At 42.8% G+C, this 23,487-nt stretch overlaps 1 protein-coding gene across 1 annotated transcript in view; it reads right to left on the bottom strand.

Annotated features, from left to right (window-relative positions):
* Nucleotides 1-23,487, bottom strand: part of IARS1 (isoleucyl-tRNA synthetase 1) — a 95,579-nt gene that overhangs the window by 22,866 nt on the left and 49,226 nt on the right. The window contains exons 16-26 of the mRNA XM_063411434.1: nt 23,004-23,077; nt 21,773-21,967; nt 16,425-16,511; nt 15,662-15,745; nt 12,126-12,273; nt 8,172-8,292; nt 5,092-5,183; nt 4,699-4,776; nt 4,190-4,311; nt 1,488-1,590; nt 1,284-1,367 (exon numbers count right to left, since the gene is read on the bottom strand). Of these exons, the coding sequence (XP_063267504.1) occupies nt 1,284-1,367; nt 1,488-1,590; nt 4,190-4,311; nt 4,699-4,776; nt 5,092-5,183; nt 8,172-8,292; nt 12,126-12,273; nt 15,662-15,745; nt 16,425-16,511; nt 21,773-21,967; nt 23,004-23,077 (1,188 nt within the window). The remainder of the gene's footprint in view (nt 1-1,283; nt 1,368-1,487; nt 1,591-4,189; nt 4,312-4,698; nt 4,777-5,091; nt 5,184-8,171; nt 8,293-12,125; nt 12,274-15,661; nt 15,746-16,424; nt 16,512-21,772; nt 21,968-23,003; nt 23,078-23,487) is intronic.

Here is a 23,487-nt window from a genome sequence, read left to right on the forward strand (position 1 = left end):
TAGACAGTACTTCGTGTTTGTGCTTCCACAAAGGCATCTGAGTTTGTTTTAATTCATGTCTCCAGAAAAGACACTTTTGTCTGCAGTAGCAAAGGAATACAAATCAAAACACACTAATGTACAATCCAATTACATAACAATTTAAAAGATTTTAGCTTCTTTCATTAGATGTAGAAGCTGACAACAAATTTCAGCAACTAGTCTTTTGGAAGTAATTTGAGAAAGCAAACCTCATCTCCCTTAAAACTGGATTCTCTACAATCTAAAAATTCATTTTTCAGATCCAAAAAATGGGACAGACATTAACCTAAATGTCACAGAATTCTGCTGTTGAAGAGATTCAGATATTGAAAGTATTATAATTAATAATAACAGCAATTCTGAAGAGAGGGATCATAACTGTCAAGTCTAAGAGCAATAATCAATAAGTTAACATGACAGAAAAGCTTTACAGTGCCACTTGCAAATCAATTATTATTTTTAAAATTAAAATTCCTCCAGTGAACAACTCTTAAGCATTTAACTCCCACAGTAACTAAAAGCAAGCAGCAGACAGCACTGATGTAGAGGTCCTGTGCGCTGAGCTGTGGCTTCCTGAGCCAGTTCTCATTCCCCCAGCAGAATTTTTAGATGTGTGTTCAGGCTCAGGGAAACTCGTGTTGCTGGAATTATACACAACACAAGTTCCAGAGATCCTCCTGTGCTTCCTCTCCTGAATTCCCTGACTGACATGGCTGCCCTGACAAACACAAGTGAGGTGAGCTGATCCTCCTTGGCAAGATGCACATTTCTGTTCTCTTTGTCAAGGTAAAGCAACTGACCTTGACAATGGCAACTCCAACCACAACATGAGGGCGTATTTTAAGCATGTGGGCAGATCTGCTGTTACAGGTACCTCACTGAAGGAAAGAAAGAACCCTTGAGCTTCCAAGAACAGGCACAGGACAAGGGCCACACCATTTCTGCACAAGAGAAAACCCCCTCAGACCCTGTACTGCCAGTGCTTAGTGGGAACAGAAGAAGAATTTTGCATCACTGATCCTTGAAGATGGATTTCATGGCTTTACAGAATGCAAACTGGTCAGATTCTAGCAGCCTCTCAGTCAGTTTGTAGGATTAAGTATTTCTCAACACTAAACTGCCTTTGGCACATCACCCATGATGTCCCCTTTCATTACAGCTCTCCTGGAAATTCATCTCACCTGTGAGTTGTTAATATGGTCAACAGGGAAGGTTGTTGGTTTAACCAACAGACACAATCCCCTTAAACACCATGTTCTTACCTCAAGTACGTACTTCTCTAAAGACCTGATGTTTTCCAGAGCCTCTGGATCCTGGTGGATAACTACGACTTCTTTCAAAGGATACTGGGGGGAAAAAAACACCCAAAACACAAAGTTAACTATTCCATTTCCACAGGTTTATCCCAAAGTTACAAGGCTGTTACACATTGCCAGGGTATGACAGGAGATGTGAGCAGTTCTAACCTTGACTGGGATGGTTTTTCTGTCTCTGATAACTCGTCCCAGCTCAATCACAGACTGCAAACAAGAAACGGCACTCTCAATTTTTTTGTCGATGAGATCCTCCCTAGATTAGAAAGGAAACATTGTAACTGCTTCATTTTCATCACATCTCTTTGAGCAGACTGAAAACATTTTACCCCCTTCTCTGACATTTCCAGCAACAGACTCAATTATGCCCTGGTTGGGGCAATTTGAAAAATGAACAAAGAGGCTTTTCCTCTCTCTTTGTGGAGAAGATGAGGAGGAAATAACTGGCTGAAAACAAATACCAGAGCTATTTTTACATCTTTTGTTAGCACCTCTCACAAGGTGCAGAGGATTGAGTCATACAACCTGTTCTAGTAATAGCCAATAAAAAGTACAATTTACATTAATAATATGATTAAAAGATGCAGAAAAATATTATAAATAGGGTACTTAGAGCAACAATGAATCCCTGTAACAACAATTCTCTGGATCTCAATTTAGGACCTTTTTCAGAAACTGTAGATATTTGAGCTCTATGTTTTAGAATTTTAACATCTTTCCTGGCTCAATAATTTTATCACCCGTCCATTCTGAGGCAAGGCAGAGTTGGGGATTTTTCTGTCTTTTGGCATTTTTGGGGGTGCGGAGCAGAGAGGATTAGTGTTGAATTTTTGGCCTTTTTTTTTATTTTGAGGCAGTTGACATTTACATCTTGTTTCAAATGTACAAGCAGTGAAATAATTTGATAATATGGTTTTCCTGATTTGTTGAGTAGATGCACTAATTGGGCAGCTCCTTTAAAACCACTCAGGTATCAAAGCAAGAGCAGAGGTATTGGTTAAAAAACCAGATATGAATAAAATGAAATGAACACAGATACTTGCTGTAATCTAAGGAACAGAAGGACTGGGATGAAAACCACAGGTCCAGTAAAGACTGGCCAGAAAAACAGAGCTGGTGAAGCAAAACTTGCAGCTGAAATATGCCCAGTGCAGTATTAAGGCTTTGAGTTGGTTCTACCCATTTTGAAGCTTTTATTCTTCCAAAAATCAGTCCCTGAGGATGATTCTCCAACACCTTGGAAACGTGGAAATTACAAGATGGAATATTTTGCTCCCAGACAGCTTCATACAGGATTATGTGACAGCATTTCAATACCACTGAACAACACTGCAGAGCCACAACATGAGGGTATTTTCAAAGATGGAATGCAAATCCACAAAATTTAATGCAACCCATCTGTTCAGACACTGAGCACCCCAGCACAGCCTCGGTGGGGTTTTACCACAGGTGTTGAGTTAAGCTCAGCTGTGAAAGTGGCCAAGTCCTTCAGCTTTATCTGCGCTCACCATACTGGGGAAGTGGTGTTTTCTGTAACTGCATCCAAAAATCTCTCTTCCTAATAATTAAAAATATTGTCCTTATGCTGCATCAGAAAACTTTCAAAGTAAATGCAGTGATGTGCTTTGCAATTCCAGGTGAAACTCCAGCAAAACTCTGGATTTGAACAGGTTTTTTTTCTATGGGAGAAGGGAACAACTGATACGCAGGGGATCCAATAAATTCCCCAAACCAGTAACAGACAAAAACCCAAACAAAATGCAACACAGAGAGAAGTGGTGCAAGCCTCAAATGCATCCCACATTTGCATGATGCAGCAGCAAGTCAGCACTAACTGCAGTGAAGAGTGACTAAGGCACTTTTAAAGGCTTGTGCTGAGCCTGAGTGCCTGCAAACACCTCCCCATCCTTCCCTGACTCCTACAGAAGCCCAGACCTGTTCCTGGCAGCTCCCTGATGAGGGTGGCATTCCTTGATTACATATTCTTCACAGCACTTGCCCAGGGAACAGAAAATCAGCCCCATCATCATGTCAATCCCCAGCTCCCTGGTGCAATAACTCTCATTATTAAAGCTCTCACAAGGACCATACACCCTCCTCAAAGCATGCAGCAGCCAGAAAAAGAGACACCATTAGAGAAGGTTTAAATTTTTAAACTGTGAAGTATCAAGGTCAGGTCCCCTGTCCTTGAGGGTTTTCACACTGAGCTGCAATGCTGAAGGGAAGTTTTTTCTCTTATTTTCAGAGAGCAGACAGTGCTGCAGGAACTAAATGCAGGAACTTAATCCACTGCAATGCCAGTGATGTCTCTGATCCTTTAGGGCCTTTCACAGTTTGGCACTACAGCTCTGAGCCAACACACAGTTTGAGGAGTAAAAAAAGGATATTCCTGCCCACCACAAGAAAATATTATGAATTGGGAACATGCATTCGTCCTAACTGCTTTCCTTCCTATCTCCAGTCCTTTAAGCTAACACATATCTACTGCCTAAATATGGAGGGAAACATTCCCAGCTAAAATTGAGGGTGGAGTGTGAAGTGTATTGCAAGGAAAATGTTCTACAGCAGAGACTAAAATCCATCAGATCTTAATCAAAATATAAACATTCTGTGCTCAGAGAAAAGAACATGTTCACGGGCATCCTAATGTGTTTTCAGAGACAAAGGAGTATTTACATTATTAAAGCAATTATTGAAATGCAGTTTTAAACACAAGTGAGGGAGCACTGTTCTGTGAAATATAAAAAAAAAACCAAACCCAACAAACAAAAAAAACAAAAAACCCCCAAAAATGAACAAAAATCCCCCAACAAACAACTAAACCTCAATTTTGCCATCCAAGAGCTGCCTCTTACCTGACTTGGGGGAGCATGAGGTAGTGGATGCTCTCAGTGTTCTTCTCCTGGACCGAGGCTGGATCAATGAGTGTTTTCAGATTCTGGTACATCAGCTCAGTGATAAATGGAGTATATGGTGCCTGCAATGTTGCATTCAATCACCAGCTTTCCTTTATAGCTTGTACATTAGGAATCAGTAATACCATGAATTACAGAAGGACAGTTCAGCAAAAACAATGCTTACACAGTGTCTGCAACGGGGATGTTATTCAAAAGGCAGACTGAAATAAATAATGGAATTCACAGTACTTATTTACCTCCTGATATTTAAATGTTCTTTTTGGGCATCAGGGAAGAAATTATAATGTGTCCTTATCAATCAGGTGATACAGGCCTTCTTTTTACTATCATGGGGCAGATAAACAAATAAAAGGGAAAGATGGAAAATGAACTGTGCTACACAAAGATGCTTTTACATCAACTGCTTTGAAGTGTTATTGAGAGTGAGGTGTAATTAATTCCCTTACCATGAGTCTGCACATGGAGAACAAGACACTAAACAAAGTTTCCAAGGCCATAATGCAGTCCTCAGTCCCATTCTCACCCTGAATGAAGAATTCACCAAGAAAAAAAAAAAATTTAGGATCAGGAAATGCACTTAAATAGGCTTCAAAAGTTCCCTATGTGAATACAATACACTTGTTTTCCAGACTGTATTATTTGGTTGCTTGCACTGACCAAGTGCAACAGCATTATTGGGCATTTTGGTTGGTTTTCCCCACAAAGCAGTGAGAAAATAGTTCATTTCTGCACCAAGTGAGTGCATTTACAGCCCAGATCTCGTGTGGAGCTGCCACAAATCCCCTTTGCAGGGTGTGCCAGGGCTCTGCTGGCAGTGCAGGACGTCAGCTGATCCCTACCTTGAGCCTCCTGCGGTTCATTCTGACGTACCAGTTGGTCAGAACGTCCACAAACTTCACCAGCCGAGGCACCACCGTGTACAGCCTGTAAGCTGCAAGGAAAATGGGGCCTGCAGGTCAAATCTTTGAAACCACGTCAGCATTTACAGTGCTGGTGTCAAACCACAGCAGAAAGCTCTGAAAAGTGACTAAATACTGATCATTTTACAACTGTATTTTGAATATGCACAGCGTCACTCTCATGCTCAAGACAAACACGTTTCCCTTTCCCAAATTGCTTCCCTAATCCCACGCAAACAGACGTTCCAGGAGCCTTATGCTTTTATCTGACTGGTAAAGAGGATAGTGGATAAGAGACTATTAATGGCAGGGGATTGGGCAAATCCTCCATTTGCACATGCTGCAAGCACAGCCAAGGCACTGCAAGTTGAACAGGAATTACTGCCGAACCAGAAAATAAAATTTGTTTAATTACTGCCAACGCTTCCTCCTTTAGCTCAGCAGATTCCAAATGAGACACCTACTTCAACCAAGCCTCTCCAAATTAATTACGGTTTTTCACTATTTTTCGAAGTAACAGGGTAAGGTAAAATGTGAAGTAACAGCCAGGCTGATGAGGTAAGAGAGAAACAGAGCTGTATTTTCTAGTTCTGAAATCATGGAAAGCTGCCAGCACCAAGGTCACCACTGACATCACCACACAACAGGGAAACAAATTTCAGCTGTTCCTGAGAAGATTGGGGGGGATAAGGGGGATGGATCTTACACAGGACTCAATTTGCTAAGGAAAGACTTCTATTTAACTTCTCTAAAAGCCAAGAGCTTCTTGAGCTCCATTCTGAAGCAGTTTCATTAATCAAGCAGCTACTGAGTAAATGGATCGTGGCTTTAAAAGCTCCACCACACTCTTCACTGTGTTTTGTAAAGCAGAAGTGTTTTTAAAGGCAGAGAACTGGGGTTTAAACCTAAAAACAAAACACCCAGAAGATTCACATCATGGTGGGGAAGACATGATTTACTGAGGAATTTGTATTCTTAAAAAAATCCTAACCTTTCCTCTAGCTATGCATTAGTTAGTTAGGAGACCTGTTACAAACAAAAATTAAAATAATCAAAAATCCCACCCTTCAGGGACAGTGGGTCTCCTCAGCACTGCCAGTTTCAAACCTGTTTGTTCTTACACCCCATGACCTCCAGCTACAGGAATTTGTATTTTTATTATCTCCTTTAGCGAGCATTTGACAGTATCAGTCACCACTATAATCCTCCCTTGTCTCTTCCTGACATTTTTCCTACTTGAAGTGATATGAAGTAGAAAATCTTTTCACAAAAAAAAAAAAACAAACCCCAAAATAGGTTTGTAAAAGAGATTAGAGTGTCATGTCACAGTACACAAACTCACTGCATCTCATTAAGATCTGCCTGACTGAATCCAGAGTTTAGGCAGAAAAATAAATTGAAAAAATCTGTTTATTAATCCCCTCCAAATCAGACTGCTGCTCGTTTGATAAGCACATGATGTTATCTTCATCCAACACAAGACAACAGCATTTCATACCAACACTACTGCCTTGGAAGCCCTGACACTCATTTTCCATCCTTCTTCTGCTTGTATGATCTTCTAACTTTGTAAAGATGGTCCCTGACACATCCCTTTTTGTCAGCTCCATCTTCCCCTCAGAAATCCAGACAGATAATTCAAGTTTCTAGCTCCATATTCACCTTCCTACAACTATTTCTGTTTAAACCACGCACTGATGCAAGACCCCAGGTTCACAAACTCACAAATGAATTTTCTGCTGTCCCTCAGAGTATTTTCCTCTTTACATGCAGCACATAAACTTGCATGAGCTCTGCTTATTTCTGCTTGGCAACACATGAAACTCAACACAAACCACCAGCAAATTTCAAGGATAAAAACTTGGAGGAAAAAAACACATTTCCATCAATGAGAGCCAGCTTTTATCACACTGCTAGGTTGGGTAGATTGAGGATTCTTTCCTCCTTTAATGAAATGTTCTTAGATGAGCTCATGTGGATTCTGCTCGTATCAAATGACCTGTTTGCCTGTCACAGCAAGATAAACTCACTGCACTGCTCCTGGTGAGAGGGACATCCCAGCCAGAGGGGGAAAGCAGGGGATGACTGCAGTGCAGGATTGTCCTGTGTCCTCAAGGACCCACATCTGGCATTCAGCTATTTCCTTATTACCTGGTATCACACTTAACACCTTCCTTCCCAACCCAAGGCTTCTGAAACATCTTCTGAGGGCAACTTAACATCACAGGCATTGAGGGGGGTTATTTGTTTATTCATTAAAAGGAGTCAAAATGGCCAAAGCCACCTTCTTTCATCTATCTGTGCTTCCAATGTCCTAAAATGCCCCAAAGCCTCTTCAAACCCCACAGTGACTCTATCAGCAAATTCACAGCTACTTCAGGGGGTTCTTGCAGCCTCTCCTCTTTGCAGTTAAGTGTCCCAATGAAATGTGAGCATCAGGAGGTATGGGATGATGAAACAGATAACATGCAGGAAAAAAACCCTGGACAGTATCTTCTTACAGCTGTCCTAACACCATCCATTCTGCTGTACACACTCCCACAGCATCACTCCACAGAAATCCTCTCTGTGCAACACTACCAGGGAAAAATTTATTGCCAGTGCTCATGTACCTCTCAAAATCATTTTATTCATCTGACTTGAGCACTGCCCATTTTATCCCTTTTTTGAGAGCTTCTCCAAATTCTATTTGGCTTCCTTTTCCCTGCTGTCTTTCAGTGACTATTATAATATTATTAATTGCTCCAAGCACTGCAGCAGACGTTGTTACAGCAACAAGCTCCAGCACTGAGCTCACAGGATCAGCTGGGACAAAAAAAGCCTCATCACTTTTTGAAATCTCATGAACAAGCATAGCAAAATCTGACTTAACACCCATGAAAGAAGCATTCCATGGATTATGGCAGCTGGTTAAAGATTTCCTTCCTTTTATCAAAGTCTTTCATGGAATATGGGAATCTCTGTTGAGTTCTGCAATCCAACATGAAACACCCCCAGACCTCCTGAGGAAAAATGCATACCTGCCATTTCAGCTTTGAAGAACTGGATGAGGGACTGGGTGAAAGAAAGAATCCATTTATCCATGATGTTATTGCTCTCCTTAACTGTGTTCTCATTGTAGAGGAATTCTCTTCCCTCATCCTGTCATCAAGACACAAAGCACATTTCCAAGTCATTAGGATATATAATCAAACCTCTATATCCAATTATCCCTCAGCCACCACTGTTTTGGCATTTTCCCTGAGTTACACTGGTTTCCTACCAGCAAACATTAAATTCCAGACACAGGTATGTAAGAGAAGGAGCTGTGGAAAACCTGATTGCCACTTCTGCCTCCCCACAACCTTTAACTGCACAGGAGGCTGCTGATTTGGGCCTGTTCCAGCAGGTAAAAAGCAGCACCAATCCCTTCTCTGTGTGCAGCCTCAGACACACAATCCTCCTTGGATTTACACAGCTCCTTCATCCACGAGGAACTGAGGCATTTCTAAGGAATTCACTATTGGTGGATTCTATCCCATGAGCAGGCCTAGAGCCTCTGATTTTTTAAAGAATGTGTGACAATTTCAACACATTAAAACACAGATGAATGTAGCAGCCTGAAAAGCAGGTGGAATTTCTGGCATCCATCATGCACACAATGCATTTTTGCTGCTCTCTGCAGCACTGATGTTTGCAGCCATCTGAGAAATGAATGCATCACTCTGCTGGTTCTGCAGGGCCTTGCAAGCACCACCACGTCTGTGCCTGCTCTGACTCTTTCCCATATCCTTGCAACAGGTTGGAAAATTATTTTGGTTTTTTTTCTTTTTTAATTTACAAACAGTATTTCACAGCTGGTTTTAAAAGCCTTTAGAGTTTCTCTTCCCTCAGAGTCCACATGAAAATATCTGTTTGGATTATTCAACCCAGAAACTACAGATCCACTTTCCCAGCACAAAGGAGAAGATTCATAGGAAAGAAATGCAGAAGAGCAATCCCAGTGTGAGGTCAGCAGTCATTAACTAACTACAATTAAAGGGAGAATTACAATAAGCATTAAGTAACTATTATACCTGACCCAGGACACTGGGATTTTACTTTCTGTCTTGCAAGAAGAACACAATGAAGAAGTTGCTTAAACCTGTGCATGAAATCTAATTTAAGCATTTTCACCTCCAACAGCACATTCTCTTACCTAATATGGTGCATAGTAAGGATTTCACTACTTAGAAAGAAAAAATCCACCTGCTGAATTACCAAACCTATGTCCTTAAGCACCTGGATCTTCCAGTGGGGTCTGCCATCCCCAGTTGAGCTAACATTGCAAGATTTAACAGGATCACAGCAAAAAGCTACAAAGGCTACTTTAGACAACTCAAAGGTCACACAGGATAAACAAGTGGATTTTGGGGTAACATTTAGGTTTGTCTGAAGAATGCTCTCTCAGGATCCTAAAACAAAGACTTGTTAAATATTAGGATCTGGAGTTAGCAAACTTTGTTCCCCAAAGAGGTTGCTAAAACTGATAAACCCAATTGTTTAGGGCAGCTGTTTACTGTACTGATTTCTGAATTCAGCTCCTTTATTGATTCACCTGACAGCTCTCCACAGTGACCAGGCTGCCACTGTACATGTAGAACAAGGTTTGGACTTCTCATTTAGCTCCCACTCTCCCATAAAAGTCTGCACTAAACCTGCTGTCATTAATTTCAGCTGAAAGATTAAAATTGGTTTCAATAGAAACTATACAATATACACATCAACTCTTCAATTTTAATGAAAAATTACTATAAGAAAGAAATTTGAATCTTGCTTTCACACTGAAAGGGTAGAAACTCCTGTCACTCATCCAGCATTTTTAGTAGACTTCAAATATAACCTACAAGTCTAAAGCATTATTGCTTTTGTGATTTGCCTTTCTTTCCATTCCATTTCTGAATCTTTTTTCTAAGTTGCATTTAAATAGAACTTAAAAAAAAAATACTGACATGTTAGAGAAGATCATCTCCTTGCTGTGGCTAATGTATTCAGGACTGAGTTTTCCCAAGTTAAGCATTTTAATGCAGATTCATGATTAAAGTCCCTGTAAATGAGTTAGCTCAAGAAGCTGTCACAGCCTGAAAATAGCTTTCCTGCCTGATTTGCAGCTCTGCTCTTGTTCAATGAGTGTGGGGTGCTGAGCACTGATCCAACCTGCAGCCCAAGGGACAGAGCCTGCAGGACAGATCCCCCTGGGACAGAGACCCCCGGGACAGAGCCCCCCTGCACTGGGACAGAGCCCCCTGCACTGGGACAGATTCCCCCTGCACTGGGACAGAGCCCCCTGCACTGGGACAGAGCCCCCTGCACTGGGACAGATTCCCCCTGCACTGGGACAGAGCCCCCTGCACTGGGACAGAGCCCCCTGCACTGGGACACAGCCCCCCTGCACTGGGACAGATTCCCCCTGCACTGGGACAGAGCCCCCTGCACTGGGACAGAGCCAACCTGCAGCCCAAGGGACAAAGCCCCCTGCACTGGGACACAGCCCCCATGCACCGGGACAGAGACCCCCTGCACTGGGACACAGCCCCCCTGCACTGGGACACAGCCCCCATGCACCGGGACAGAGACCCCCTGCACTGGGACACAGCCCCCCTGCACTGGGACACAGCCCCCCTGCACTGGGACACAGCCCCCCTGCACTGGGACAGATTCCCCCTGCACTGGGACAGATTCCCCCTGCACTGGGACACAGCCCCCCTGCACTGGGACAGAGCCCCCCTGCACCGGGACAGAGCCCCCTGCACTGGGACAGAGCCCCCCTGCACTGGGACACAGCCCCCTGCACTGGGACAGATTCCCCCTGCACTGGGACAGAGCCCCCCTGCACTGGGACAGAGCCCCCCTGCACTGGGACAGAGCCCCCTGCACTGGGACAGATTCCCCCTGCACTGGGACAGATTCCCCCTGCACTGGGACACAGCCCCCCTGCACTGGGACACAGCCCCCTGCACTGGGACACAGCCCCCCTGCACTGGGACAGATTCCCCCTGCACTGGGACACAGCCCCCCTGCACTGGGACACAGCCCCCTGCACTGGGACACAGCCCCCCTGCACTGGGACAGATTCCCCCTGCACTGGGACACAGCCCCCCTGCACTGGGACACAGCCCCCCTGCACTGGGACACAGCCCCCCTGCACTGGGACAGAGCCCCCCTGCACTGGGACAGAGCCCCCCTGCACTGGGACACAGCCCCCCTGCACTGGGACACAGCCCCCCTGCACTGGGACACAGCCCCCCTGCACTGGGACACAGCCCCCTGCACTGGGACACAGCCCCCCTGCACTGGGACAGAGCCCCCCTGCACTGGGACACAGCCCCCCTGCACTGGGACACAGCCCCCCTGCACTGGGACAGAGCCCCCTGCACTGGAGCTGGGCTGGCCTCACCTCACAGAGGAACAGCAAAGAAAAAGCAGCAGCACTGAGGCAGCACCAGTGGGAAGTGCTGCTGCCAGCTGCTCTGGAAACCCCACCAGGAAAACCCACCCAGGTTCAGCAGGGACATGTCAGAAGGATCTTGTCCAGCACACGAGGTTATAACTGGTGCTCCCAGGGGAGCAGCAGGACAGCTCAGTGTGTCCTGACCCCACAGACACCAGGTCTGGCCCTCCAGTTTCACAGTGTGAGTGCAGCAGCCTCTAATCTGAGAAATGAGAGCTGTCAAGTCTTGGCAGTCCCCTACCTCCCTCTCCTCCTTTCCATTTAATAAATTTGGTCAAGAAAAGAAAGATGCAGGTGACTCCAACTTTAAAAAGCATGGTACACACAGCAAATAACAAATTAAGTGCAAGTATAATCTACAACCTGATCTAACTTAGACCAAGGAGGTGAAGATCAGATGACCTCCAGAGCCCAGACCCCCCTTCCAATGTGAATTTCCCTCCAATGCTGATTCCCTGGAACCCTGAAGCAGCAGAAATCCCCTGCCCTCAGCCCCCAGATGAACCTTGTGCTGCAGGATCTGAACGTTCTGCACCAGGAAGCGGTAGGCGTTGTACCAGGGCAGGAACACATCCTTCAGGATATCCCTCACCCCCTCCTCCTTAAACCTCAGGTTCTCTGCTCTCACCACGGGAGAATTGATCAGGTACAACCTGCAAAATAAGAGCACAAGACTTCAGGGCTTAAAACTGCACATACTGATAGGGTTTCACATGAAAAACTCCCAAGATGTATTGTAGGCATGTAACAAACTGAACATAAACCCATTTACTAGTAACTCCTGCAGGAGTTTTTCTGAGATGCTGCATACAGAATTTGAATTGAAATTTCCTTTTTTACTCTAGAAGTTAACTGAAGTGCTCAGATGCCATCCCAGTATAAAACAAGCAGAGGTTGCATGATTCATCTTTAGGATGGCACCTATTGTTTTGGTAATATTTTGAATTCCTTAACCACTGCCCAGTATCTTTCTACTCAATCTTGTTCATCTCCTCAATTACGAAAAGCTTTGACAGAACAAAGGGGCAAAACAAAACAGGCAAATCCAGGGGAAAGAGGAGAAATCAACATTTTCAAGAAAGACAGCCCAAAAATGGATGCACTTCCTACAATACAAATGTGCCTCAGCTCCAGAGGCAGATCTGGAACCAAAGCAGAGGATCCAGGTGACCCCAACTGCCCATACAAGGGACAGAAATGTCCCTCAGCTTCTCTACTGTCTCAGTATTAAACAAAAATCAACTTTATACTTTATCCCACTTTCTTTTCCAAATAAACATTCTGTCTTCAGAAATAAACTGGAGTCTATCAATTTAACTCAAAGAGAAACCAGGCTTTACTCAGGTATCAGAAAAAAACTTGAATACAAATTTGATTTAGATACACTTCATTTCATTTTCCAAATATGAAAACCAAACATTTTTTCGTTTTAGGGATTGTGGCATTTTTCAATTCAAATTTATTAACCTATTTTCTCACATCTTCAAACTTCTAAAATCATGATTCTAAACTAATATAACTTTACAGGCACTTCCTTTAGGAGGCTTTAAAATCTTAATGGGGTTTGACACAGCACATTCAAGAATACCACACCATAAATTCTTCAGGAGAGAGGGCTTCTTGCATTAAAACTAATAGATAAAAATAGAGCTGGCAGAATAAACAGACAGCAATGGAGTACAGGAATGGGGTTTTCCAGTACTGGAGTTCAAAGAAAAAAACCAAAACCAAACCATTTTTAAACACAGATTCATAGAATGGCTTGGGTGGGAATGGACCCCAAAGATCATCCAAGTGAATTCGTACCTGAATTCAAATTATAAATTTACAGAAATACAGAACAATTAATGGCAATGAACAGTAAGTCCTTAAATGAAACTAGAATTTAAGCCACAAGTTCCTCCTATCACAATTATTTATGTGCCACAGTTTGGTGATGTTATAGTATTGTTTTTTGGGGTTTTTTTTTGGTTTGTTTTAATAAAGCAGTCCAATCCTCCCTTACAATATGTACATGTTAAAAGAAGACAAATTTCCTCAATTACTCCAATTCAAAGACACATTTATTCTATGAAAGGAGAAATAAGGCACACAAGAAAACAGGAGTTCCACCAGTTTAGTTGCACCCATTCAGTTACCCACTGGGCAGAAAATAAAACTTTCCTCAGATCAAGCAGGTGTTATTGAGTTTGCTGACAATGCAGGAGAAACAAATAAGTGATCTCCTCTTCCCCCTCTGAACCAGCAGCTTGTTGCATTATTTCTTCTGCATTTTAAGGGTGAGAGGAGGATGTAACTCCTCACTGCTAACAGCAATCCTCACCCCAGGACAGGGGAGAGCAAAGGCTGGAACACCATGACCAGAAATTCCTTCTGACATGGCTCAGCTTGGACAGGTCTCCAGTCTGAGTCTCAGCAATTGAAATGTAACTGGTTTGGCTTTTCTTACAGATTTCACTCAGGATTCAAATTTCATGAAGCTTTAAGTTGGGTTGTTCAATTTACCATGCTGCTATTTCTGCTGTTTGCTCTTTCTCCTCAATTCCATATTCATTTCACCAACTGATATCTATATTTTCCACTGATCTATTTATCAAGCTGCTGCTGAGAATACTTCAAAGCTGGAGTTAGAATATACATATATATTTGTGTACTGCAAAAGCTGAAGTAACTCTGCAGGGAAACAGTGCCAAGGAAAAAACCTCAGTTGTAGCTTTTGCTATAAACAGAGAACATCAAGAGCCTCAGAAAAGGCAGAGAACTGAATTGCAGAGCTCCTTCCAGAAATGAGCCCAGGCTGCAGTGCTTTTTACTCTCTGTGTGGGTGTAGGTATAAATAAATGTGACATTAAAGAATGAGTACACCGGCAGAAAAATGAATTAGCTTCTTAGAAATTAAAAAAAAACCAACACCACAAAACCATGAATAATGGAAGTGTAACTTCTGGTGTTTGAAAAATTTTTGGTTTGTTTATTAAAAAGGCAGTTGGGCTTTTTTTTTTTTCAACAGACACATCACCTGTGATTTAAAAATCTTCACCATGAGTAACTCCAACCCTTTTCATTCTTATTATTGCAGCTACCAACTCAGTGCTACTCTGCTAACACACCTTATTTATTTGTAAAGAGCAATTTCGATTAAATTAGGACCTCCACACAACTCTCCACTGTAAACACCTACTAGGTCTTTTAAGTGATAAAGCTTGAAACAATTAGAACTTCACATTGATTCTTTTAAATTATCTAGAAGCAACAACCATCTTTCCCCAAATAAACACTCAGCTCCCATTCAGCCCATCAGTTCTGTGTGTAACTAACACAAAATGTGTGAGAGTTGAAGGGTTTCTTCTAGGCACAAGAATTACAGGGCTCTAGAGAAATGCCCAAGTGGTGCAGTTACTAAAATGTCTTTTATGTACCTTTACCTCGAGGTACCACTTGATGCATGCAGCCAGTGCACTAAGCCAAAGCACCAAGTGACTCTGTAATTACTTTATGTGTTCCTGTAATTTTAATGAACCACTTGAACTGTGTTTAATCTCTGTTTGACCAGGACAATTTATCTACATACAACAGGCTGCTCCACTGCTGCTCTTCTCGTGCCACTACTATTAGGTGTAAATTATGTACTGGCATCCACAAAAACAAAGCAGTTGCCCTCTAGAAAATGCACAGTGTAAACAGAAAACGAATTATTTTGTGCATTATGCATAGACCCTTCTCTAAGCCAGTGATTCAACAGTGACCCTGCAGTGCTGTTATCAAATATTTTATTCACATTTTCACTGGCTCAGCTCAACCCATCAGTGCTGGAAGAAGCAGCTCCCTCCCTTGGGCTTTAGGGAGGGGAATGCACTGCACCCACTGCCAGCTCTTTGGAGCCATCCACTCCTGCACCTACTGCTGTCACAGTGGTCTGGAAGCTTCTAAAATTCACTTTCTTCCTGCTGCTAATTGTCCACCCCCCTCCAAGCAGCCTCTTGGTGTGGATGTGAGCAGGGAGCCAGCACATCCCACTGAACAGCACCACAGAAACCCCACCTGAGAGCATCAGCTCCGTAGCTGTTCACAATGTGCATCGGATCAGGGTAGTTCTTCTTCCTTTTGCTCATTTTCTGGCCATCACTAGAAAATATCAGAATGTAGGCATCAATTCCCAGAACTCTTGTAGTACATGGATAAAGAAAAAAGGCCCTTCAAATCCAGCTCAATTTCTCTGTCCTAGTACATTCCTAGTGGCACAGAAATAATTATACATATCTACATATTAGCACATCATTTCTCTAGGACTGTTGAACCTACAAAAACAATTGGAAAAAACCAACACCCAACCCAAGAGGCTCCCAAGTTACAAATCTAAGCAGGAATTCCGTTCTTCCTACCTAAGCTAAGGAAAGATTGAATCAATCTTGTTTTGAACTGTTTTGAATCAATCCCTCCAGCCCAGTGGCAATATTTCATTTGAAAATAAAGGGGAACAAATATAATTAACTTTAAATTACATCTAAAACTACATTTTCCATCCCCTTTATATTATAACAGGTATAATTTCTGTCCTATTCTTGTTATTCATTTTCTCTCTCAAGGCAGGACTAATCCTGCTGGAAAGAACCCAGTGCAGCAGCTGCTGGGATGTGTGAGCCTCTCACTCTCAGATGCCTCTTATCTCCTGCAGCACTGATATCACCCTGGCAGGTCTTAACAGCTCCAAAGGCCATTCCACATTCCCTTTACAATTTGCAGGTCTTATCTGAAACATTCTTCGACTAAAAACCTGCTCAGGAAGGAGCTGATTGACACCAACCTGGCAAGGACAAGGCCATTCACAATGACATTCTTGAAAGGAGGCCTCCCAAAAAGAGCCGTGGACAGCACCAGCAAAGTGTAGAACCTGAAACAAGAGACACATAAATGGGACTTCATAAACACACCAAGCTAAAGCCTGAATATCTTCATTACAAAATAAATGTTTCATTATGCTGCTTCCCTCCAGCAAAGATAAATTTTAAGTCTAGGAAACATTTATGTGGTGCAGAGTCAGGAGCTTATTGAAAGTAGATCTTTCTATTTGAAGCATATCATGTTGTTTGCTCAGCTGGGATCTGCTAGTCCAGGAAAGCAGAAAAATTCTAATAGGAGGCATTAGGAAGATCATGAGGAAGAAAACTGCAGCATTTTCCCTCTTTAGAACAAAAAAGGGAATTCTGCCCCTGAACAAGTTTCCTATTTGCTTACTGCAAACCTGTGAGCACGGGATGAGTCAGGATCAAACAGAGCACCCAGGACCAGCACACTTTTGTGTGTTTGTGTTTTAATTGTGTATTCTCAGCCTGACAGACAATGGAACATAGCATAAAAGTAGAAAAGCAAATTATCAAAAACGGGAGAAGCCTCCTTCCAATCCTGCCAAGGGTTTGATTGGAAGGAGGTTGTGGTTGCCAGCTTAAATCAGCCATCACCAGGAAATAAGAGAATGTTCCCACAACAAAGGGCAGCAGTGGTTCCTCCCTGTTCCATTTGATGTGTTTATTATCACTCCATAAACTGGTACACTTTGGAAATCAACGCTGGAGCAAGCACAGGCACCTTTTGTTCACAGGCTGATATATGATTATATCAGGGAAATTAAGTGGAAGTGCAGGATGATGTGATAATTTCACACTCAGGAGCCAGAGCCTTCACCAAAGGAGGGATGTGTGAGCTGCTGGAACTGCACTGTTGGTAATTACTTTTAAGAAAGTAACTGGAGGGTGGGCACAGCTTTCCTGGTTCAAAACAGGCATCACACTGACAACTGCTTAGCAACCTTCCAAGAGAAGGTGATTATAAAAAAGCTATAATAAGGCACAGGAGGTTATGTCTCAGAACTATGTATTTGCATGAAGATTTAGTGGAGTAGTTGTTCAGTAGGGGGAAAAAAAAATCCATCTGTATGTTCCAAAGTTGTTTCTATCAAAAAGCAGCCTGTAATTGCAAAAGCATTATTCTGACACTTGAGGGTCCTCTGCAGAGGGTGCTGTGTGCATTTATTGACTTCCATGACAACTCTGATGCTTTTCTCAGCCCCTAACTCCCAAAATCGCCTCAACTCACACTGCAGGATACAAAGTCTCTTTATTACACTGCAGATTAACATCATGAATTTTAACCATTACCCCTCCACCTGCACACAAACATTTGCATTCAAAATTCCTGTCTTGATTTTTAACTTTCTTAAGAAAACCACTAAACACAAATATCTGATTATTTACTCAAGTGATTGACACCTCAAGCCTACAGGGCTGAAAGTTCATTACAAACACAGCAGTTTCTCCTCTCTACTTACTAAAAAGTTCCTCATTGACAAACTCCCAGCACTTTCTGCAAAGTGGTCACAAATTCTCCTTTTAGGGCACCCAAAATAAAATTTGTGCAGGTAAAAAGCACAAAGCAGAACCAGCCAGGAGAGATTTCAATATTGCTTTGGAATTCCTAATTCCTTGTATTAGGAAAATTGTACAGGCAGACTGTGGGCTCTGAAAAAATGTAACCAAGGCTACATCTCAAATTTTATGTTCGAATTTTAAACCCAAAGAGCCTCAGCATGAGGTGCCTTAGCTGATGACAGCTACAAGACTGTCACTGAAAACCTGTGATCCACATATTCTGATAGAACTCTTCTGATTCTTCCTCAGGTTGTGCTTTTAAAATTCACCTCATTCACTGGATACTTTAAAGCAGTGTCTTTCTGCACCTTCTTTTGGAAATATCTTGTCCACAGACACGTTTGTTTCCTGAAAACTTCCTCAATTCCTCTGCTGCTTCCCCTTCCATTCACCAAATCTCAGACTGTTTCTAGGTATGTCCTTGCAGATAAACAGCTGTCAGTCAAACAACAGTAAAAAAGCCATAACAGGGACAGAATTTCACTCCTTTGCTCTACTTTCCACCTAGGAGAAAAACAGGGAGGGAATCTTTTCTCCTTCTCCTCTTGAACAACTGTGGGTAAATTCATGATGCTGTGGTCATGCCAAACCCTCCAGCTGTGGATTTTGTGTGACCATGACCATAAATCTTGCTACATTTCCCTGCACAAAGGCAGAGCCTTTCCTACCACTGCCTGGATTGCCAGTCTTGCAACCCAGCTACTCTAACATTTCATCCTGTGGCTTTAACAAACATAATTCAGCTGTTTCTCTATCCATGCAGAAAGTCATCAAAAACATCACTTTCCTTGACAATCACCTTTGTCACATTAATTTTCCCCTTGTCTCCCTTGATTTTTTCTCCTCTTCTGTGGAGTGAACCAGAAGCCACCAGAGCTGCACCTCGTGAGCCTTTCCCCCCTCCCAGCCCTCACTCCACAGCAGCTGCAGTCTCTGACCTGCCACAAAACCAATCCCCATTCTCAATCTCACACTTGCTACAGGATGTGCCAAACACAAATCACATCCTGTGCTCCCAGCGCTTCAGAACTCACCTGCTTGTCTCAGACCTCACATTTTAATTCCTTCTGTCTCTCACACATCAGAAGTGCTCCAGTACAATCACCCAGCGCTTGCTGGCAGCAAAGCCCCGGCTCATTAACACCTGGCAAGGTGGGAGCAGCAGCAATGGAGGCAGGTTTGGATTTCTCACAAAAACAGGGGAGACACACCTGGCTCTGGGCAAGACTGCCAGAACTCTCTGCTGAGGTTAAGAACAAAAAGCAATCTGCCCCAGGCTGAGGAGGGAAAGCCTCCTCTGACTACAGCACACAAATCTGAGGGCTCACACCAAATGTCCTCATCCTGACTTCTTCCATTCAAAAAGAAAAAAAGCACTGTTTCCTGATTTTTTCCACAGAAAAAGAATAAAGAGGGAAAACTGAGATTTTAAATCTCTTTTTCCTACCCAACAGTATTTGATTGTATACTGAGGTATTTGATAGATTTTTGCATCACAATTAAGGGGTTGAAAAGCAAAGACATTTCACTCCAATAATGAAATTCAGTTGTATTTGGCATCCTGCCTACTTTGGTTGCTTGGTTTGTTGGGGGAGCAGAGGAGTGAGCAAAGGAAGTGCCAACTGTATTCCAGAGGAATTTATTTAGCTCTAATACCTCAAAAGTTACTGGGTGGAAAAGTTCTGCTTGGACACTGTCAAACTCACTAATCCAGAAAACACAAAAATTCACCTTAATCTGTCAATTTTCACAGTCACCCTCAAACTTCAGACATGAACTACACCCTTTGCAATGGTAAAACTAAAACTGTATGTAGGCATACAAGTATGTATCAGAACATTAACCACAGAAAATCAGAGAAAATTTTTCACCAATTATTAAAAAGGATTTCTCCAGAGTAAAAGAAGCAGATGTAGTTTACAGCTAAAAACTTCGGAGGTTTTTGTAAACTATACAATCTTAACAACATACGGTTTAATCTTTTTTCTGCACTCAGATAAACCCAAAATTCAAATTGAATTTTGGGGTAAAAATTACCAGGCTATACATTGGCCTGAAATCCTCAACACATCGATTTCCACTTCAACTGACTCAACTGCAGCTCTGTCTCTAGCAGATAACTCAAATTCTTTCATCATTCAGCTGCTGAGACTTTTCCCTACCAGGCCAAAGATGTGCCCTATTACCTAATGACGCCTTCCATAAAAGCTGGGGAGTTTTCTTGCTAATACTGGATTTCTACAACAACATTTTTGTCACCAAGCTTTAGACTACCTCATGTTTTAGCTTAAGAAACTACTTATACACTTATCTGTACAGAAACAGTCAAATTATCTGTACAGCATTAAAGATATGGAAGTACTGAAGTAAATGCATTAGAAAACTGTTGGGGGTTAGATTTGTTTCTTTTTCATTTATAGAATTTTTCCATTTGCTAGGAAACAAACTACTGGGTACTTATAGGTACCAAAAAGAACAAAAGCAGAACAAAGGGGCCAAAGGAGAGGAGTTGTAGCACCTGGCTACAATGCTGTTAAATGAATATATTAATTATTCAGTCAAATTATCTGTACAGCATTAAAGATATGAAAGTACTGAAGTAAATGCATTAGAAAATTGTTGGGGGTTAGATTTGTTTCTTTTTCATTTATAGAGTTTCTCCCATTTGCTAGGAAACAAACTACTGGGTACTTATAGGTACCAAACAGAACAAAAGCAGAACAAAGGGGCCAAAGGAGAGGAGTTGTAGCACCTGGCTACAGTGCTGTTAAATGAATATATTAATTATTCAGTCAAATTATCTGTACAGCATTAAAGATATGAAAGTACTGAAGTAAATGCATTAGAAAATTGTTGGGGGTTAGATTTGTTTCTTTTTCATTTATAGAATTTTTCCATTTGCTAGGAAACAAACTACTGGGTACTTATAGGTACCAAAAAGAACAAAAGCAGAACAAAGGGGCCAAAGGAGAGGAGTTGTAGCACCTGGCTACAATGCTGTTAAATGAATATATTAATTATTCAGTCAAATTATCTGTACAGCATTAAAGATACAAAAGTACTGAAGTAAATGCATTATAAAATCGTTGGGGGTTAGATTTGTTTCTTTTTTATTTATAGAATTTTTCCCGTTTGCTAGGAAACAAACTACTGGGCATTTATAGGTACTTAAGGAGAATAAAGGGGCCAAAGGAGAGGAGTTGTGTGGAGCATGGCTGGAAAAGCAGGGACGTGCACAATCCTGCTCTTAGCTTAAGGGATGAGTAGAAGATGAAACGTCCTTGAACCATTCCTTAGATGGGATAAGGAGGAAGTAAAGCTTGGAACAATAGCTGTAACAGGATGCTAGACAGGATGCACTGACCATAAGTTAGGGAAGATCTGCAGCATTTAGCCTCGTGGACAGAGCTTCTGAACCAATTATGTCTACTGCAAGGATGCATGAACACGATGGTTTAACCAATGATGTTCAGAGTTAGGTGCATGATATGCTTAGCACAGTATAAATGTAAGCCAAACAGCTGAATAAACAAGCTGATTTTTAGATTTTTAACTCATATTGAGTGCTGTCTTGACTCTGGCTGATTCCCCGGCCAACAGAGTTGTAGCACCTGGCTCCAATGCTGTTAAATGAATACATTAATTATTCAAGCAGACAGTGAAGCATTGAAGTGTTAGACACAGGGCGATAACCCGAGATAATAAACAGCAGAAAATTGCACGTTACCATCCCCGTGTCTGGTCGATGCCCTCGGCGATGAAGTCAGCGGGGAAGGCGTCCTCCAGCTCCCTCCTGTTGTGGAAGGGGTAGTGCACCTGTGCGTAGGGCATGCTGCCGCTCTCGAACCAGCAGTCGAACACCTCGGGCACGCGGCGCAGCGCGCCCCGCCCGCGCCGCGACGGGATCTGCACGGGGTCGATGCTGGGGACAGCCAGGGCACAGACAGGACAGGGCAGGGGGTGAATGTCGTGCTGCTGGATTGGCATCACAGCAGTCTGGGCTTCCACAGATTCACACAATGACCCGGCTGGAAGAGACCTCCAGGATCATCAAATCCAACCCGGCCCTAACCTCAACTAAACCCTGGCACCAGGGCCACATCCAGGCTTTGTTTAAACACACCCAGGGATGGTGACTCCACCACCTCCCCGGGCAGACCATTCCAGCACTTTATGAGTCTTTCTGTGAAAAACTTTTTCCTGATATCCAACCTGTATTTCCCTTGGCACAGCTTGAGGCTGTGTCCTCTTGTTCTGTCTGGAGAAAGAGCCCGACCCCACCTGAGCACAGCCACCCTTCAGGGAGTTGTGAGAGTGATGAGGTCACCCCTGAGTCTCCTTTTCTCCAGGATAAACACCCCCAGCTCCCTCAGCCCTTCCTCACAGGGTTTGTGTTCCCAGCCCCTCACCAGCCTCGTTTCCTCCTCTGGATGAGCTCAATGTCCTTCCCAAACTGAGGGGACACAGCTGGACACAGCACTCAGTGTCCTTCCCAAACTGAGGGGACAAACTGGACACAGCACTCAATGTCCTTCCCAAACTGAGGGGACACAGCTGGACACAGCACTCAATGTCCTTCCCAAACTGAGGGGACAACCTGGACACAGCTCTCAATGTCCTTCCTAAACTGAGGGGACACAGCTGGACACAGCACAGGAGGTGTGGCCTCACCAGTGCTGAGTACATTTTAAAGAAACTTCCAAAAGGTCCTCCAAAGCATTTCTTTTCACAATCTCTGTAGTTTTTATATTTAACAATGTTCAACAAGTGTTCTTCAACAGAAGAAAAGAAAATTTGTATGTGTTAATCACAAGTCCTGTTACGACTTTTCTATTCCCTAAATCTGTTTCCCAGAATTTGGGCAAAAAAAACCCCTAGATTAGGGAAAAAATCCACCAAGATTTTTTTATGTCTGCTTCTCTATTTCTAATACCCAGTGAAGAGTATCTGTGACCCACCTTTCTCGATGGAGATCCGTGACTTTCACTCCAGACAGCTCCTCCAGTTCTGCTATTGAGCCAACACAAACCACCTGTAGGAGAAATACAAGAAGTTATTTGCACACAGCAGCTCTTATTTTTTAACAGCAGACAGGAGACTTGCAGTATCTCTTGTAGCAGTTGACAGAGCTGAAAAAACAATAAGAATTTTGTACAAGGTCTCCTTTCTCAAATGATGTTAGAGAACAGTGCCTTGATTTAATACAATTCATGTTACAAGAACTGGGGATTTGGAAGCAGCAGCATCTTGGCAGGTGATCAAAAAAATGTGAGGTTTGGGAGGGATGGGGGCTTCCCCAAAGCAGACAAAACCAAAAACCTCTGAAGATTCAAGGACTGGCTTTTACACAAATAAGAGTTTCAGATCCCAGGCTCCTCCCCTAAAATAAACTGCTCATTATCCATAAGTGCTCCATCTCAGGTAGGCTAAACTGTACATGTT

This window comes from Prinia subflava, chromosome 14 (genome assembly GCF_021018805.1).
Source record: "Prinia subflava isolate CZ2003 ecotype Zambia chromosome 14, Cam_Psub_1.2, whole genome shotgun sequence".
In the NCBI taxonomy this organism is placed as follows: Eukaryota; Metazoa; Chordata; class Aves; order Passeriformes; family Cisticolidae; genus Prinia; species Prinia subflava.